Source organism: Wolffia australiana, chromosome 17 (genome assembly GCF_029677425.1).
Source record: "Wolffia australiana isolate 7733 chromosome 17, ASM2967742v1".
NCBI lineage: Eukaryota > Viridiplantae > Streptophyta > Magnoliopsida > Alismatales > Araceae > Wolffia > Wolffia australiana.
Genome location: NC_135851.1, coordinates 2,299,375 through 2,319,818, shown reverse-complemented (window position 1 = coordinate 2,319,818; position 20,444 = coordinate 2,299,375). Strand labels below are relative to the sequence as shown.

General features: G+C 38.5%; 1 protein-coding gene across 1 annotated transcript; it reads left to right on the top strand.

The window, feature by feature from the left end:
• LOC144714409 (protein TRANSPORT INHIBITOR RESPONSE 1-like) lies at positions 1 to 9,174 on the top strand. The gene is made up of 3 exons (XM_078589144.1): positions 1 to 550; positions 7,724 to 8,216; positions 8,289 to 9,174. The coding sequence occupies exons 1-3, from the start codon at positions 93 to 95 to the stop codon at positions 9,069 to 9,071; spliced, it is 1,734 nt and encodes a 577-aa protein (XP_078445270.1). The 5' UTR covers positions 1 to 92; the 3' UTR covers positions 9,072 to 9,174.
• Positions 9,175 to 20,444: the final 11,270 nt, after the last annotated feature.

Below are 20,444 nucleotides of genomic sequence, written 5' to 3'. Positions count from 1 at the left end.
TCTCTCTCTCTCTCTTCCACTCTCTACCACGCTCTCTCTCTCTCTACAGTCTCTCCCTCTCCTGGCGCTCTCCCGAGCTCGATCGAGCTTCAATGGCGACGCCGGCCTTCCCCGACGAGGTCTGGGACTTCGTCTTCTCCTTCCTCTCCGCCGACGCCGACCGCAACGCCATCTCCCTCGTCTGCCGCGCCTGGCACCGCCTCGATCGCCTCTCCCGCCCCTCCCTCTCCGTCGCCAATTGCTACTCCGTTCTCCCATCCCGCGCTCTTCGTCGATTTCTAGGGCTTCGATCGGTTTCCATCAAGGGCAAGCCCCATTTCGCCGATTTCAACCTCGTTCCCGACGATTGGGGCGCCTCCGCGATCGATTGGGTCGCCGCGCTCGCCCAGAACTGCCCCCTGCTGGAACACCTCCGGATGAAGCGCATGGTCGTCTCGGATGACTGCTTGGAGATGATTTCTCGCGCTTTCCGCAACTTCAGAACCCTAATTTTGGATACTTGCGAGGGGTTTTCCACTGTCGGCCTCGCCTACATCGCCGCCAACTGCAGGTTTACGTCTCTCTCTGTTGGTTTGATCGTTTTGATTTCCTTGTCCCGATTTGGCATCTCTCTCAGATGATTATCGGTAGTATCTGATTCAGACTGGTTTTTTTTCCTTTGGGGGAGAAAGAAAAACTCTTGGACTGTAGTAATCTGTGGGTTTTGTAAGCTGAATCTTGCAGTGATAATCTCGGGTTTTCCCGCACTTTCTCTCTGACTCAGATTGTTTTTTTTTCTTTTTATTGGGAAAGAAAATCTTCGACTGTAGTAAGTAATCTTTGGGTTTTGTAAACTTAATCTTGCAGTGATAATCTCTGGTTTTTTCCCGCACTTTCTCTCTGATTCAGATTGTTTTTTTTTCTTCTTTTGGGAAAAAAATACTCTTGATGACTGTAGTAATCTGTGGGTTTTGTAAGCTGAATCTTGCATCGATAATCTCGAAAATTTTCCCGCACTTTCTCTCTGATTCAGATTGTTTTTTTTTCTTCTTTTGGGAAAAAAAACTCTTGATGACTGTAGTAATCTGTGGGTTTTGTAAGCTGAATCTTGCGTCGATAATCTCGGATTTTTTCCCACACTTTCTCTCCGATTCAGATTGGTTTTTTTTTCTCCTTTTGGGAAAAAAACTCTTGGGGACTCTAGTAATCTGTGGGTTTTGTAAGCTGAATCTTGCATCGATATCTCGGAATTTTTCCCGCATTTTTTCTCTGCTTCAGATTGTTTTTGTTTTCTTTTTTCTCAGGGAAAAAACCTTTTGGACTGTAGTAATGTGATACAACCTTCGTATCAAAGATGAATCCAATGCAATGAATTATAGATATCCAAATTGAGAATGTAGATCTTGACAATGCTATTGACAGAATTAAGGAATAGACTGGAGTTGATCTCGACGGCTCCCCTCCCTGGTGAGCTCCTTCAAGATCTTGGCGGTCTTCCTCGAATGCTGGACTCCTCCCTCCAAGTTGCATGGCGGGGCAGCGCGCTCGCAGCTCCTCCCTAGATCGGCTGTAACAACTTCTTGCACAAGAAAACAATGTCCCCTCATACCTGGGTGTACCCCTTTATTTATAGATCCCGCTGGGGGGGGGGGTCACTTACGCTGGTCAACTGTCCGTTGACCAGGTCTGAACCTCCTTCTTCTGTATGTCTTTGAATAGCGTCTATCAATACCCTCCCCATAAAGATTCAGCTTGTCCTCAAGCTGGAAGTTGGGAAATATCTTTCGCATTCTGTGCACTTGCTCCCAAGAAGCTTCTTCTCGAGATAAATTTGACCACTTGACGAGAACTTCTGCGCCATATGGGGTCTGACGAATTTTAAGGATGTCCTCCGGGTAAACCTGCCACACATATTCATCTGTTAATTCTTCTGGCAATGGTTGAATGTTAGATTGATGAGGTCCCACTGCTCTTTTGAGTAGAGAGGCATGAAATACGGGATGTAACGAAGCAGTTTCAGGTAATTCTAATTTATATGCTACTGGTCCGATTTTTTGAGAAATCTTATAAGGCCCGAAGAACTTTGGACTAAGTTTTTCGCAGACCCTTTTTGCCAATGACTTCATCCTATAAGGTCTTAGTTTTAAATAGACCATATCTCCTTCTGCGAATTCTTCATCTCTTTGATGCTTATCAGCTTGAGATTTCATACGAGACTGTGCTTTGGCTAAATGTTGCTTTAGGCTAATGAGAACCTGATCCCTTTCCGTATGTAGCTGGTCAATGGAATCAAAAGGCGACGGGGTTGACCCATAACGTGTTAAGGAAGGTGGTTCTCGTCCATATACTGCTTTGAAGGGAGACATTTGTATGGATGTATGAAATGATATATTATAATTATACTCGGCCCAGTGCAACCAGTTCTTCCATTTCCTTGGATTTTCTGATGCAAAACATCTCAAATGGCATTCCAGGCCTCAGTTCGTTACTTCAGACTGACCATCAGTCTCAGGATGATATGACGAGCTAAATTTAAGGTGGGTACCCCGAAGACGATGTATTTCTTTCCAGAAGAGGCTTGTAAAGAGACTTCCCCTTATCTGAAATAATAGAACGTGGGATGCCATGCAACCGCACGATCTCCTTAGCAAATATTTCTGCAATGGTTGATGCCTGAAAAGGATGTCGCACAGCTATATAGTGGCTGTATTTACTCAGGCGATCCATGACCACCAGTATTGAATCTGCTCCTTTTGATTTAGGTAAACCTTCCACAAAGTCCAGAGTAATATCCTCCCAACTCTGATTCGGGATTGGTAAAGGTTGTAACAATCCTGCTGGTGATAGTGTGGATGCTTTTTGTTGTTGACAGACCTGACAACCATTCACATAAGCCTTGATTTGTTTTCTCATGCCCATCCATGTAACTTGTTGGGAAATTCTTTTCAATGTTCTCTGAAATCCCCCATAGCCCCCTATATTAGAATCATGAAACTCCTGCAAGACCTTCTGAATTAATGTAGAGCCTGTTGGTAGGACTATTTTTCCCTTATACATAAGGATGCCTTGAATAATTGAATAACCAGGGAGTGTGTCTTTTCGTGCTTCTATGTCCTGAATGATTTTACTCAATTTGGGATTGTCCTTGACCTCCTGGAAAAGCTTGATTTTATCCAACCAAAGTGTCATAGATATGGAATTGCATTCTTCCGAAATGATTTGGGGTGCTCTTGATGATGCATCCGCTACTATGTTCTTTTTCCCAGACTTGTACTGTATGGTGAAGTTGTACCCTAGCAACTTAGATACCCAACGATGATATTGTATTGGTACCTCCTTCTGATCTGTTAAAAAGCGTAAACTGATCTGATCAGTATATATGTTGAATTGATTGAACATTAAATAATGTTTCCATTTTTTAACGGCCCACACCACCGCCATTAGCTCCCTTTCATATGCTGACTTGAGTTTAGCTTGATTAGAAAAAGCCTTGCTGAAGAAAGCAACAAGGTGATTTTCTTGTAATAATACAGCCCCCACCGCAAAATCTGACGCATCTGTCTCAATACTGAAGGGTATAGAGACATTGGGTAACCGTAGCACTGGTGTTTTGGCCATGGCTTCTTTTAGCTTGATGAATGCTGTCTGCGCTTCCTCATTCCACTTAAAAGAGTTTTTCTTCAATAGAGTTGTTAATGGATGTGAAATAGCAGCGTAGTTAGCGACAAATCTTCTGTAGTAACCTGTAAGGCCTAAGAACCCCTCAGTTCCTTAATAGTTGTTGGTACCTTCCATAGTTGAATGGCTTCAATATTGGCAGGATCTGTGGAAACCCCCTCAGCCGAAACTCTGTGTCCCAGAAATTCAACATGTTTACATCCGAATTTGCATTTTTTTGGGTTGATAACAAGATGATTCTCGGCCAGTAATTTAAATACCACAGTGAGGTGTTTTTCATGCTGTTGATAGTCCTTATTGTATATCATCAAAAAAGACCAGTATAAACTTGCGCAGGTGTTTAGCAAACACTGCATTCATGAGCTATTGGAAGGTTGCTGGTGCGTTTGATAAACCAAATGGCAGCACTACAAATTCAAAATGACCGTGATGTGTTTTAAAAGCCGTTTTTTCAATGTCATTTGGGTGCATACGTATCTGATAATACCCAGACTTCAGGTCTATTTTGGAAAAAATAGACATACCATGGAGCTCTTCTAACAATTCATCTACCACTGGTATTGGGAACCGATTAAGGACAGTCATTTGATTTAAGGACCTGTAGTCAACACAGAGTCTAAATCCTCCATCTTTCTTTTTTACTAATAAAGCTGGACTTGCAAAACAACTCTGGGAATGTCGAATAACTTTCATGTCTAGTAACTCTTGTATCAACTCTTCTAAAATGTTTTTGTGGGTATAAGAATACCTATAGGGCCTCTTATTAATCGGTTGTACCCCAGGTTTCAAGTATATCTGATGATCACATTCTCTGACGGGTGGGAGATCTTTTGGTTGTTCAAAAACATGTGGAAAAGTGCTTTTTAACCAATGCAAAAAATAATCTAGGGCAACAGAAGATACCTCTAGATTATGATTGATAGTTTGCTCTCGAATCTCCGTGATTTGATGAATAGAATTCTCCCAGTCTTGGTTAGCTTGATCAACCTCGAATTGAGAGTATCTGAGTGAATTTAGCTCAGGATCGGATAACATAGTATGAATCTGGCCCTTCCAAGTAAGCTTGAGCATCAGGTGGTGATAGTTACAATGAAACCACCCCAGTGTTTTTAGCCAAGGTACCCCAAGTATTAAGTCACAACTTCCTAGTGGAAATGGAATAAAGTTCTGTTTGAAAACCAGACCTTGGAATGCAATTGGCAAGTTGAGACATATTCCATTCGTCTGCCTGCAATGTCCGTCGCCCATTGCAATACTAATCTTATGATAAGGATGAACTTGGATTTTTAGTCTCTGAATCACAGTGGGTCATATGAAGTTGTTAGTGGCCCCACCATCAATGAGGATCGTCACCTTTTGATTATATAGTTCTCCCCATATCCTGAAAGAACCGTGCCCCGGACCCGTATGAGTATTAAACTTTTGCAAGGACATAATCTCTCCTCCTATAGGGGGCCCTTCATCTAATTGCAATAAGTCCTCTTCTGTGAGGGGTTGATCCACCTCTTCTTCCTCTTCCTCCAGCATGTATATACTGAGTTTCTTTTGACAATGATGGCCTGGTGTGTATTGTTCATTACAGTTGTAGCAGAGTCCTCTTTCTTTGTGCTGCAAGAATTCTTCATTAGATGACTTCGTAATTTTCTTTTTGTTGCTTCTGTGGGAAGTATCACTTTTGAGAGGATTCTGATTTATCCTGGATACCTGGATCGAATGTTGCCCCTCTCCCTTGTTTGAGTAGTTTGCTCTGGGTGGGTTGAAGTTGAGAGGCTTGTAGGATACGGTAGCAGTGTGATTTACCCCCTCCTCTTCCTTCAGGATTGCTAAGTTGCTTTCAGCTTCTATAGAATAGTCCATCTCTTGAATTCCTTCTGGTCGATATTTATTTGTTTAATTCAACTCTGATTGCTGGCTTCAGCCCTCTGAAATACGCAGTTTCTTGAATATCCGGCGGAACATGAGCTAAGAATGCGGAGAGATCCTCAAATTCCGATCGATACTCAGATACGGTACCTGTCTGTTTAAGACTCATCAACTGATTGCATAAAGATCTGTTGGAGAAATGATACCTCTTTTCGAAATGCTGGCAAAACACCAGCCAGTGGTCAAAACCGAAATTTTCTTCGGTGTAAATGAACCAGCCTAGAGCTGGACTTTCCATGCGGAGAGAGACCAATTGTAACTTCTCTTCGTCTGTTAATCTATTGACTTTAAAGAACCTCTCGACACAGTTCAACCAAATTTGTGCGTTAGAACCATTAAAATAAGGTAGATCCCCTTTACGGAAGGTTACCTTTTGTTCCGTGGCTGGATCTTGGTTCATTTGTACGCGGCCATACTTTGTTGGCTCTCTCGTCCCTGCTCTTGCGGTGGAAGACGTGTTGACTTCAAGTTTAGAGTTCATAGCCTCCAGTTGTTGCATAATTCCCATAAGAATTTCCGCTGGAACAGGAATCTCATCGGCTCTGGCTTTGCCTCTGATGTCTTCTTGATCAGACATATCGATTTTCTTGAATTAATCTTGAATCTCTGACCGATCAGTTCGTCTGGCTCTAATACCAGTTGATACAACCTTCGTATCAAAGATGAATCCAATGCAATGAATTATAGATATCCAAATTGAGAATGTAGATCTTGACAATGCTATTGACAGAATTAAGGAATAGACTGGAGTTGATCTCGACGGCTCCCCTCCCTGGTGAGCTCCTTCAAGATCTTGGCGGTCTTCCTCGAATGCTGGACTCCTCCCTCCAAGTTGCATGGCGGGGCAGCGCGCTCGCAGCTCCTCCCTAGATCGGCTGTAACAACTTCTTGCACAAGAAAACAATGTCCCCTCATACCTGGGTGTACCCCTTTATTTATAGATCCCGCTGGTCAACTGTCCGTTGACCAGGTCTGAACCTCCTTCTTCTGTATGTCTTTGAATAGCGTCTATCATAATGTGTGGGTTTTGTAAGCTGAATCTTGCATTGATAATCTCGAGTTTTCCCGCAGTTTCTCTCTGATTCAGACTGTTTTTTTTTTGGGAAAAAAAACTCTGGGACTGTAGTAATCTGTGGGTTTTGTAAGCTGAATCTTGCATTGATAATCTCAGGTTTTCCCGCACTTTCTCTTTGATTCAGATTGTTTTTTTTTTTTTGGGAAAAAAACTTTTGGGCTGTAGTAATATGTGGGTTTTGTAAACTGAAACTTACATTTATAGACTCGGTTTCAGGCAGTTTATTTTTTTTAACAAAACCATGCACTGTAAATGTGGGTCATGAGCTGAATCTTGCATTGATGATCTTTGATTATCCCACACTTTCTCTATTATTCAGACAGTTTTTTTTTAACTGTTGGGCTTAATAAGCTGTGTTATAAAAGCTGAGTCTCGCATGGATAATCTCTGATTATCCCACTCTTTCTCTCTGATTCAGACAGTTATTTAAAAAAAAAACTTTTTGGAGTGTAACCTGTGGGTTATACGCTAAATCTTGCGTCTGGGATCTCCTGTATCCTCTTTTTATGCTTGCAAAGAAGGAGATTTCATTTGGGCTTTGACTCTGGCTTCTCTGTTTCTGAAATCCCTGTGAATCTTGCAACCTGAAATGTTATCCTTCGGTCCAGGAACATGAAACGAGTGGATTTACGGAAATTCATAAAATCTATGTAATGGGCCAATTTTTTGATTTACATAATTTGTCTTCTGTTTGTGGTGTCATCCCTTTTATTCTTCTTCTTCTTGGTACGATCCCCATGGAGATCTAACAAAATCAAGAAATGGGAAGAGGGGTAGAGAGGAGAATAGGAGAGATGGAGGTAAGAGAGAAGAAGAGAGAATGATTGGTGAACAAACTCTCAAGAACCTCCAAATCGGGAGTTCTTGCCCTCACGAAAGCCGGATAGAGCTACTCGTGCCAAGAAATCACAAGTTGATTTTTCATCAAAAGTCCCTCTAATGACCTTACAAGGGTGTATTTGTAACACTACGATTTCAGGAATCTAACAGGGGCCAATTACTTGATTTACATAATTCGTCTCCTGCTTGTGGTGTCATCTCTTTTATTCTTCTTCTTCTTGTATGCAGGAACCTGCGTGAGCTGAATTTGCAGGAGAACAATGTGGAGGACTGGAGTGGGCACTGGCTTAGCCACTTTCCGGAAAACCTGACTTCCTTGGTTTCTCTCAACATTGCTTGTCTAGATGGCCACGTCAACCTCTCCACCCTGGAACGACTCCTTCGTCAAAACCCCAACTTCGAGACGTTGCGTCTTAACCAGGCCATTTCCCCCGATCGTCTCGCTACGCTCCTCCGTCTCGCCCCTCGAATCACCGACCTCGGCACCGGTCGCTTTCTCTTAAACCCCGCTCTTTCAACCTCCTCGAACCTCGAATCCGCGTTTGCCTCCTGCAAAAACCTAAGATCACTCTCCGGAATCTGGGACCGTGTCCCCCCGTATCTCCAAGCCATCCTCCCGATCTGCCATCGTCTAACAAGCCTCAACCTCAGCTACGCCTCCCTCCAGAGCCTAGATCTCATCAAACTCGTCTCTCGTTCGTCCAATCTTCGACAGCTCTGGGTAAGTAAGTATACATCCTACCATCATTAAATTGGACCTGTTCTGATTATAAAATGATTTGATTTTCTTCAGGTGATGGATCTGATAGAAGATGACGGGCTGGAGGCCGTGGCGGCTAACTGCCGATATCTCGAAGACCTTCGAGTGTTTCCCTCGGACCCGTACGGGCAAGTAGCACCGCCGCCCGCTGCAGTGACGGAGAGAGGGCTGGTGGCGGTGGCGGCGGGCTGCCCTCGGCTAAACTCGGTGCTCTATTTCTGCAGACAGATGACGAACGCGGCTCTTGAAATGGTGGCCCAGTCCAGGCCTAACCTGGTCAAGTTCAGGCTCTGCATAATGGAGCCAAGAGTGCCGGATTACAAGACCGGGCAGCCTTTAGACACGGGTTTTGCGGCCGTTGTCGAGTCCTGCTGCGGGTTGAGGCGGCTTTCGATGTCTGGGCTGCTTACGAACCGGGTCTTTGCTGCCATTGGAAGCTTCGCTCGGCAGCTCGAGATGCTGTCAGTAGCGTTTGCCGGGGACGGGGACGAGGGACTGAATTATGTTCTCAGCGGGTGTCCGAGGCTGAGGAAGCTGGAGATCCGGGACTGCCCTTTCGGAGACAAGGCTTTGTTGGGGAATGCGAAGAAGCTCGAGACGATGAGATCTCTTTGGATGTCGTCGTGCTTGGTGACGATAGGGGGTTGCAAGGAGCTTGCAAGGATGATGCCCCATCTCAGTGTGGAGGCGATTGAAGAGACGAAGACAGGGTCACCGGAAGTCTGGCCGAATGATGCGCTGGTGGAGAAGCTGTATGTATATAGGACGCTCGCCGGGCCTCGGCAGGATGCTCCTGACTTTGTATGGATTCTTTAAAAGGAAGATGGTGATAGAGAGGTATTATTCTCCAGCATGCCATATGTTCCACATCATATTCTATTATATCTGCCTTTTAGTTTAATTTTCCTTTTAGCTTTCCTCTTCATCTCATCTGTCTTCTCTCTATGATAGTAATTGGAATCTATGACATTATTGCATATATATAGCTATCTGATTAATATAATATGGTTTGATAGTTATTGACAACCAGTCTGTTTACAGTCCCTTGAAATATTATCATCATGTATGTTCATTATAAGATAACATGTCTCATATTAGATCATTATCCTTAAGGACTACTGGTTTCATATGCATTCATTTCTATCTGTAATAATTAAACAAATGGAAACATTAACAATTAAGAAATACGCGTAGTATTAGATCTGCATTTGTACTAATTTTAAGTATGAAATCCTTCTATCAAGATCATGTTTAATTATGAATATAAATATCATATATTTAATCTAAAATTGTCATACCTACAAGAGCTCATAAATTCAACATATTAGGAGTGGCGTATCATTTTTTCCTCTCATCGTCACTAAATATAATTATATTTGATTTTGGTAAATATACGTGATTATATACACTTGAATAATATAGAATATAAGTACCAAAAATTTAAATATTCTTTTAAGCTGACAGTCGAAGTAATAATAAAGTTTGATACATTAATCTTGAATTTTAAGACAGATTATATAACAACAATAATGATATGATATTTGAAGATATAAGGCATTTTATTCATATAAGATTGCTTATTCATAACATGTGAGAGATATGTTAGGCCCTTTATCAGTTAATTTAATAAATGTGATGCACATAAAATTTTCCATAGTCTAATGGGACAATTATAGAAAACAGTAATTTTATCTTGGATCTTTATGATATTAGACTATATACTATGAAGACATTATCCTCATATGTTAAGTATTTCTCCTAAATTTACACCCCAACATTAAGGAAAACCCATCAATCTCGAATTTAAGTAATAATCCATACAAGATTTTATGTAGTGTCTTAATATGTGTGCAGCAGGAATTGATAACTGATATTTGGCCGATACAATGTAAAAATAATAAATGTCCAACTGATAGTTGAAATTGTATGTGATCTCAAGCGGACTGCCTTCATCTTCAACTCGACTTTGCTTTGTATTAACGTGGATATAAATTTGTTTGGCATCTAGGAAGCCAACATCCTAAAGATTCACAGAAAGTTATGGTTCGAAATAGAAAAATATCATCCAATACAATAGTTAAAAGGGGAACATATTGAAGCCTCAAATTGAACTTAGATTTGTTTCTTTATGAGATAATATACGGTTATGAAGGTGGATAGGTAAGGATTTATTCTATTTTTGCCCATTACTTATTTAATTATGCGGATTTATAGTTTCCTAAATGTACTCACACATGTGAGGGTAGAATAATAATATCTGGTTTTATTTGAATCTCAAAATTTTATTGTGATACTTTTCATCCTTTTAATGCAAAAATGAGAAAATAATAATAAAAAAATATAAAGAGGGATATTCTATTTTACTTCTAAGACAGCAACCACTTTGGCTCCTACTGGGTCGCACAATTCAACAACACAGATCTCGTGACTTAGGCCATTCATATGTCCCCTGATGACACTACACCACAAACCCATAGACTTGGGCCAATGCATGCACTTGTGTGCATGCCAACCGTCCTGAAAAGAGAGTGTTCTATTCCACCCTCCCATTTTTTATGATTAGGGAGCTAAAATTTTGAAAATTTCAGCTTATCAGAGTTGACCTACGATGTGGGCATTAGAATTTGAAAACCAAACTTACATTGATTTCTAAGGAGATCTTACAATGGGGAAAATAGTTTGTTGAAAAATCACAAGGTTTTGATTTTCTGACTAAACATCTATTAATTAAACCTAACTTTCATCTGTTCTTAAGTTTGTTCAATTCTTCCGTTTTATCTTGAATCCGTAGTCAGTAGACTTTTTCAACAAGTTTGGTATTTGAATATTGAATTCATTGTTAAGATATAATGCCACAGAGTCTCTACTAACTGCTTCCATTCTAGTTGAACTTGTTCAGTTGGATCTTGACAATTTGGTTTCAGAGCCATTAGATTCCTCCGATTTAATGGCCGATCTAGATTAGAGACTGGAAGCATTGGATAATAAGGTGCACACAAATCAAAACTCATTTACTTATGCATGAAACCATATTATGCAAGAAATGGCGAACATGAACGCTTATTTAAAGAACAAGGCAACAGTGGTGGGACAAAACAGCTCGGTCTCAGAAGTTCCAGTACATTTACTAGAGAGGAGAATAGATTTTGATTGTAGATTTAAACGTGGAGACCTTCCTGTTTTTTGTGGTTGTCAACCTGAAGCTTGGCTAAAGTGTGTGGAAAGGTTTTTTCGTCTTCACCCAATGGCCAATCATGATTTTTTGAGGTATACATCCAACCTTCTCGAACAACAAGACATTGTCAGGAGCAAAAGACAATTTTGAGGCTGCATGATCTCTGCAATCCTAACCAAACACTAGTACTCTCTCTTAGAATTTATTCAATTATTTCCAATTATAACTGTCTATATCCTTTGGTGTTTTCAGGAAAGGTTTTACCACCAAAAAGAGACATACATCACTAAATACATCTCATCCCTAGATCTAGACCCATACATGTGAGACCATACAGATATTCATTCTTACATAAGAACGAATTTGAACTACTAATTCAAAAATATGTTAGACACCAATTTTATGACACTCTACAAGTCCCTTTTCAAGCCCAGATTTATGGATTAAAAAGAAAGATGGTGGCTGGAGAATACACAATGACTATCATGATTTAAACAGAATTATTATACCCAATTGGTTTCCTATACCAATTGGGCAAGAATTATTGGAGGAACCACATGTGGCCGCTATTTTTACCAAATTAGACCTAAAGTCAGGTTACTATCATGTTAGAATGTTTTAAGATCACATCCAAAAGACAGCTTTCAAAACTCATCTTGGCCACTATAAATTTCTATAAATGCCTTTTGGCCTCTCAATGAGCCTAGATACATTCCAAGGATTAATGAATTCAATTTTCAGACCTTATTTGTGGAAAGTTTAGTATTTTTTGACGAGATCTTAATCTACAACAAAAATTTAGGTGAGCACAAATTACATCTAAAACTTGATCTAGAACTACTACGAGACAACCAATCATGGGTAAACTCTATAAAAATGTGATTTCCACAAGGACAAGACTGAATTCTTGGGCCATTGGGTATGTGCGGATGGGGTCTCTACCAATGCTGGTAAAATTAAAGCCCAACAGAATTGGCTAACACCTACTGCACTCAAACAGCTAAAAGGATTTCTGGGATTGAATAATCATTACAGACAATTTTTACAACACTATTCCACTAAAGCTCACCCTTTAACCTCAGTACTTAAAAATAATGCTTTCTAGTGGTCACCAAAGCTGATTTGGTATTTTTATCCCTGAAAAAAGGCACAGGCGACTACACCCATACTCGGCCTACAAGATTTTTCCATGCCTTTCACTGTGGAGACAGATGAATCAGGTTATGGAGTAAGGGCAGTATTAATACAAGATTTAAACCTTATCGTGTATTTCAGTAAAGCGTTATCTGCTAGAGCGCATACCAAATCTGCTTATGAAAGAGAATTGATGACAGTAGTATGGACAATTAACAAGTGAAAGCAGTATCTGCTATTCATAATTTTTTTATCCTAACAGATGAAGCTTCTCTAAGGTTTCTCAATGAATAACATTGAATACCTCAACCATATCACAAATGGATCTCAAAACTGTTGGGGTACAAATTTGAAATAAAGTACAAAGCATGCCAGATCCACACTGTGTCAGATGCGTTATCTCATTCGATCGGTCAAATGCCCATTAAAAGTATGTCCATAAGACACTGGATGGATAAGAATCAATTTAAAGTGGAAGTTTATCACGACCCAATATTATCTGAAATTAAGAGTTCAGAGCAAATACTGGGAAGTATCTTAATTACTCTTTCCACCGTAATCTTTTATTTTAGAAGAAAAGGTGATCATCCCTACTAACTCTCCGTTGATTGATAAGTTACCATTTGAATTTCATGATGCAAAAATAGGTGGTCATGGTGTATTCTTAAAGACATACAAAAAGATATCCATTACAAAGGAATGAAAGAGGGAATAAAACTTATGTATCTTCTTGCCACATTTGCCAAATGCATAAGGCGTCCACTTTGAAGTGTGCCAGGGTGCTTACACCATTACCTACCCCTGATAAAATATGGGAAGACATATCCTTTGACTTTATTGAGGGTCTACCAAATTATCAAGGGTTGAACTACATTCTGGTCGTAGTTGATAGACTAAGCAAGTATACCCACTTCATTCCAATCAAACACCCTTGTTCATCTCATGATATTTCTCTACTGTTCATCAAAGAGATTGTAAGTTTAGATGGAATAACAAGGTCTATTGTTTCAAACAGGAACAATGTGTTCACTAGTTTGTTTTGGAAAGAATTACACAAAATCCATGGCACTTGTGTGAAAACTCTGCTCTTCTTATCACCCTGAAACTGATGGACAGATTACATTTATAATACATCCTTTGCAAATAGAAGTCTTGAATTTTAATTGAGGTGCTTCTCATCAGAACAACCCAAACAGTGGATTAAATGGTTCCCATGGGCAGATTACATTTATAATACGTCCTTTTCACTCAGCTTATAAGGATGAACTTTTTAAAGGTTGTTTATGGTAGGGACACTCCTCATCTTATGAGGTATGGTAGGGACGCTCCCTTTGATTCTCTAGATATTCTTCATAAAGAGAGATATCAAATTCTATCGGTGCTAAAATCATATTTGACCAAGGCACAACAAAACATGAACAATAAATCTGAAAATACAGTACTGGTGAAGAATTAAGTGACGGTGATTTGGCGTATTTGTGAGTTTGACCTTATTGAACGAGATCTAATTCCAGGAAGACACGTGAAAAACTTTCACCATGATATTTTGGTACCTATACCATTTTACAAAAAATAGGACCAGTTACATATAAACTTGATCTTCCTTATACATGCAGACTACACCAAGTTTTTCATATTTCCCATCTTAAAAAGGCTATCAATGATCACCAATCAATGTTATATGGTTCGTCTAACTTGTTTGAAAATTTGGAATGGCAAGTATATCTTGATTGCATAATTTCTCACCGATTCAACATAAATGGCATGTTAGTGGTAGTCAAGTGGAAGAATCTAGAAAAATTACAAGGCTATGTGGGAGGACATAGACATTCTTGAACACTTGTTTCCCAGCTTCTCAATTAGGGACTAATTGTGTTCGCCCCAAAAGTAATGATAAGCCTCTGAGGAAGACTTACCAAAGCAAGAAGAGGTGCAAGGCAAACTCCACACATATGAACTGATGCAACACGTTGGAACCCTTTGAATAAGAGTGTGAATACCTCTATCATGAAGTTTTTTCACTTTTCCATTAGATCATCATGAAGTTTTTACTCACTTGAACTTTTCGAATGGACGGAGAGCCACCGCCGTGTGGAGCTGCTGAAGACTGATCTGTTTTCAGCATCGAGGAGTGAATAGTAGAGTCGATCCTAGAGCTCTTTCTGTTCTTTAGTTTGTTCTGACATTGTCTTTTTTATTCTTCCTTGTTATTTTGAATCTGGAATTACTAGATTTTTTCTGCAAGTTTGGCATTCAAATTTTGAATTCATTTTTAAGATCTACTTCCATGGATGCTCTAGTAACTGCATCCATTTGAGTTGAATTTGTTCGATTGGATCTTAAAAAATTGTCATGTAATAAAATCTGGAGCTAAGAATAATGCTCAGATTGAACGCGTGCCTAGCTCAATGCTTGGGAAGGAATGTTGATCAGCCTTCACTTGTGTAGTGGAAGTCTCTTTAGATTGCTTGGGGGTTAAGGAGCGAGGTAGGGCTAGGCCTTTAGTAAAATATCAGGACGTTGTATTATCATGGGTAGAATAGCTGATAAACCAGAATTTGTGTTAAATAAGTCATTTTAAGGCTCTGATTTTTGCAGCGATATTTATAAAATTTTCCATAGAAAAGGGAAAGGGTCAAATCCACAAGAAGAAGGTAATGAGAGTAAATTATGATTCAAATATATTTAAAATTAATTTTTTAGGTGATTTAATATTTTATGGATTTTAACTATTTTTTAAAAATAAAATCAAATAAATGATGGAAAACTGATAAAAAATATTTTTAAATAAATGAAATAAATATTTATGTTGTAATAAGTTATAGTAATTTAATTTAATATGATTTTTTAATAAGTTATTGTAATTTAATATGATTTTTTAATTTTTTTTATTCTTTAGGGAAATAAATAATATTTAAGGACAATAGAACCTAATGTTGCACTTCCCGTCGTGAAATTGCAGCGGAAATGAGTAGTGGATGAAAATACTATAAATTTTTCTGCAAGAGGATTTTTTAGTGTCATTTGATGGATTGGAAAGCTTGAAGTCTAGGCTATCATCTAGAATTTTTTCCCAGAGAAAACTGAGAAAATTCAAATAAAACATTTAAGAGATCACATAAACATTGTTGTCACTTTCCCCAAGGGCTAAGTGGTGATATTTCTCCAAGAATCTTGATCACCCTAAAATTCTATCTCGCACATTCTTATAGAAAAATAATGGATCAAATAATTCTGATGCACTAGGCCTCCAACAACTCGGGAGCAGAAATCCAAGGTGAGATACAAAGAGAGGAATAAGAGAATAAATAGAAGTTCCCTAATTCTTCAAGCCACTAGATTTACTTGCAAGGGTTTGATGGGCTAGGATTTTTTATTTCCAGTGTAGAAACATGCTTTCAAATTCAAAATGTGGGCTAGTTCCACAATTCTTGCCTTTAGTTGACCCTGTCCTTAAGGGGGTTTGAATGGGCATCTAAAGTAGACTTCTTTTGTATTAGGCCTCTTCTTAGTATCTATTAGATGGCTTAGGTTTCTCCATTCCTGCCATTTTTATCCCAAATCTACCAATGCGTTTACCAAAGTCTTGTTTTTTCAAATAAAACTCCAAGAAGATGTCAGAAATCCACTTGACTCTAAGGAGTCAAGTCAAGTTAGTCTCAATATTCAATAATATATCTATAAAAATAGAGCTAAGGAAAATGAATCATAAAGTTCTCATTTTATCTATAAATGGTGAATAATGTTAGTGCAAATCTAAAAATATGTGGTAAAAAATAAGTATAAAAACATAATTTTATTGATCAAATTTGACGTTATCAATAACATAGGAGGTCGTAGCAATTACATGGGGTGCAGGGCCAATACAGAAATGCAAAGACATGGTGTTCCAGTGCATTGCGGCTTGCACCACCCCCGCGCACACCTTCAGCCACTGTCACTACAAGTGTGGCCTTCGGTGGGGCGCTACATCCCCATGGGACATGGCTTTCGATGCATTTGTCAGTTGGTTGTACCACATGCCCCAACATCCACCCACAACATCCTTGTGCTTGGGCGCAGCCTTGATGGTCCATGCACCTCTAGTCCACATTGGCATCACTATTACTTTGGTCCACATTGGCGCCGCTTGTGATTAGCACCCCAAGCTTTAGCACCTACGCCTGCAACACTACCCACAAGGACACTCCTAACGTCCCTCACCCGTCGTGGTGCTCCATGTGCCATGCCTTAATCTCTTGGAAAGATATGGCCCCAACCCACGTGGGGAGTACCTGCAGATTGCGGTGTAGGCATCGTCGGCCTTCATGAAGCCTACGCAACCGACGCACATGCAACCTTGGCAGTCACAACAGCCTGTGCATGCCGCGTGCTTTGATCTCCACACATGTATGCCGGTGATCACAAGCACTATGTGGGCGTTGGCTTCAATGACCAGGGACGGGCGTCACCACCTGCCATGCGTGTTGTGTCTCTGCAATGAACTCGGCTCCTTATCCCCAGTCCAAGTATGTGGACAAACCCTACGTAGTTTGCATACTGACCTCTATGCAGAAAGGTCACCTAATTTGGGGCCTTACAACACTCCCTGTATTAATTTTCACTTTATTATACTACAACAATATGGATTTTAATTCTTAGAGAAAGTTTTAGTAAATTAGTTTGGTAATATGATGAAATTCGAATATAACTGATAAATGCATTTATAAATTCTTAAAAATATTTATTAAATCATTTGTGGAACATAACATTTTATTTTGTTGGAAATATATCAAAAAATGATTCCCTTAGTTTAGAAAAAATTGACATGTGATCAATCACTCAACACCATGTTGTTTAACAGTTTTTGTCAACCTATTTTTGTGGTCAAATATGAAGTAAAGGTTCCATTTGAAATTTTAGTTCTATATCCATCAACCAATATGAAGTATTATGCTTTCATAATGTTCATTAATAAATTATGTGAATACTGTTCAATTCCTTGTAGTTGCACTTTTAAAAGAAATGAAAGATTTCAGCCATTTTTTTGATCATATTTTACGGAGACACCAAATGTAGGAAAAAAGAGAAAAATATGAAAAAGGAAAGAGGGAGTGAGAGATAGCTAATAATATAGAGATAGAGAAAGTGAGAACTCATGTAATTACTCAAAACAAACAATTGGTAATTACTCTTTTTAGCAAGTTCAAGCAGTGGTAAGAACTCATGTATATTTTTTGTTCCTTTAACATCAAGGATGTGATCAATGTACTGCAAGAGGAAATGGAATGACATAAGGTTAATTAAAAAATTAATAAGAATAAAATACTTATGATAGTAGGGTTGAATTCACCAGAATTTGACAAATTGAGAGGGTTAACTAAACCTCCAGCTCTCTCTGGCTTCATCTCTTTCTTTGAGGTGAATCCATGTCTCTCTCCTTGTTCGTCCATGATTCAAGATTGAAAGTGTGAAACCAGGAACAAATTCAAGAAAATTTATATTTGAAATATTTTTTCTGAACTAACTAATCATAGAGAAAGTATGCCTCTTATAGGGAGAGGTTGATGCAGGAAGACGACCAACATCCATTACTGCCTTCTTTTTTCTGATGCAGATCTTTGCCATTTGCTTTGCTCATACATTGCTGGAAATTAGCATCCGGAGAAAAATGCAATGTCAAATTAATAAGGTAGAAGGCTGACAAACCTACTTCAGCCATTCAATTCTTCAAGAGGGTTCAACCACTCTGATTTTCAGCATAGGACTCCCTCATAATTAATGGTTTTCCCAAATGTCACTTTTTTTATTCATCCACGTCAGCTTTAGATTTGTCTATTCTATCTACACGAAGAAGCTTGGATGGTCTAGATTAAAATATATTATTTTAAAATCTACCTGCTAGTATACTGGATGCAGGCCAGGTAAGCCCAAAGCCTTTACATTCTTTCTTTCGGTCTTATTAACAATATAGCCCTTGGGCTGTCGATCACTTTTCTTCAAATTATCCCAGGCCCAGCTGTTGCTTCAGATTAAAGTTCTAAGGGGTTAATCCTATGTCAAAAATGTGGTAAGGCAATATAATTTCCCAAATCAAATCAAAACTAAATTAATGAAATGAACCTCTCCTCCCATGCTCATGGACTCTTGGCACCATCAAACTTCCCTACTCTTCGGTGATCATGGCTGCCTGCTTGCCTGTGGACTCTTGGATGGGCTTGATGCCAGCTACACAGCTGTTATGGCTGATGTGCACCTTTGTTTGATACAACAATTGATGTGCAACTTTTGCTGTGACTTCAGACGTGAGTTTATGTCCACTATTTTTATCCTTACTACTTTGGCCTTATTTTTGAACATCAAAGAAACCATTAAAGTCTCATAAACTTGACCTAAAAGGTCATTCGTAAACACTGAAAATATGATATATTTTAGAATTTTAAGACATAATAAAAATGTTGCATATTCATAGGAACTGATGAATCAACATCATTTCATACTCATGGAGAGTCTGAAACATGTTTTAAAAACTACGGAATGGATTTATTCTATTTTAAAAAAAATATATACATTCATTATTATAATGCATATATAATTGACTATACCATAAAGCATCACTTTGCATCCCCTAATTACCATTTGAAAATGTATTAGTTCCCTACTCATCATTCCTCGTCAAGATGACCCTTACTCATATATATTAACATACTAAATAATGAGATAATATCACTGTATTACATGTTTATTTACATTATATACACTCATTATTATATGAATATATTATTGACTATATCATTAAGTATCACTTTGCATTCCCTTATTACAATTGGAAAAGGTATTAGTTCCCTAATCATCATTCTGAAGACGACACTTACTCATGAATATTAGCATGCTAAATAATAAGTTAATATTACTGTATGGCATGTATATTTACATTATCATGATTACATATGTTTGCTATCAAGCCCAAAATTATAAATTTTATTTATAATTAACATTTTTCATTTTTTTTATTTTTAGGGATTTTTATGATTTCACATTCTCAATGAAAATATTTTTTTGAGTTGGAATATATTTTTTATGGACATTATCACAATAATTATTTTTGAATGAAAATGGCATATTTAATATTTTATTTCGACATTTATCAGCATGGGAATGAATCAGTGAATTTTCTAGAATTTTCTAGAATTTTTAAAGAATTTTTAGGATTTTTCTGAGATTTATTTGAAGAGGAAATGTATTTATTTCAAGGAAAAAAGTATATTTATAATAGAAAAAGGAGTATTTTTATTATTTCAAACTTTCAAGGGCCTTTTTGCGAACTTTCGTTGCAAAAGACCCTGAAAACAGCTCTCGGTCGCCACTGCAGGCGTAAAGATCCAATTTAAAACTTTACAGGGTTTTATTGCAATTTTTAATATATATTTTTAATGTTTTTAGGAGAAATCGGAGGAGAGAGAGTGCGCCAGGGGCATATAGGCAATTACTTTTGGGCGGCGTCCAAAAACAATTCCAGGCTTTTAAGGACTTTTCTGCGAAAAGGAGGATTCAAAATGCGCCAGCCAATGAGATAGCGACACGTCATTGCGTGTTTAAAAACGAAACTAATAAATAAATCAATTTTAAATCCAATGGATTAAATTGGTTTAAAATTGATTTATTAATAACTTTTGATCCTGAAGTTCGATTGAGATGATTGTTTTATAGATTTGTTCGTCTTGATTCCCTCTTTCTATCTGTACGGTTGGATCATTCAGATCCAGCCTACATTGATAGATAAATATTAAGCACTAAACGGGGGTAAAATGGTGATTTTTATCATATAACCTAAGTATAAAAGCTAAATTTCGAGAGGGGGAGCTCATTCTTGATGGTCCTCTATCACAGCTGCAAGACAG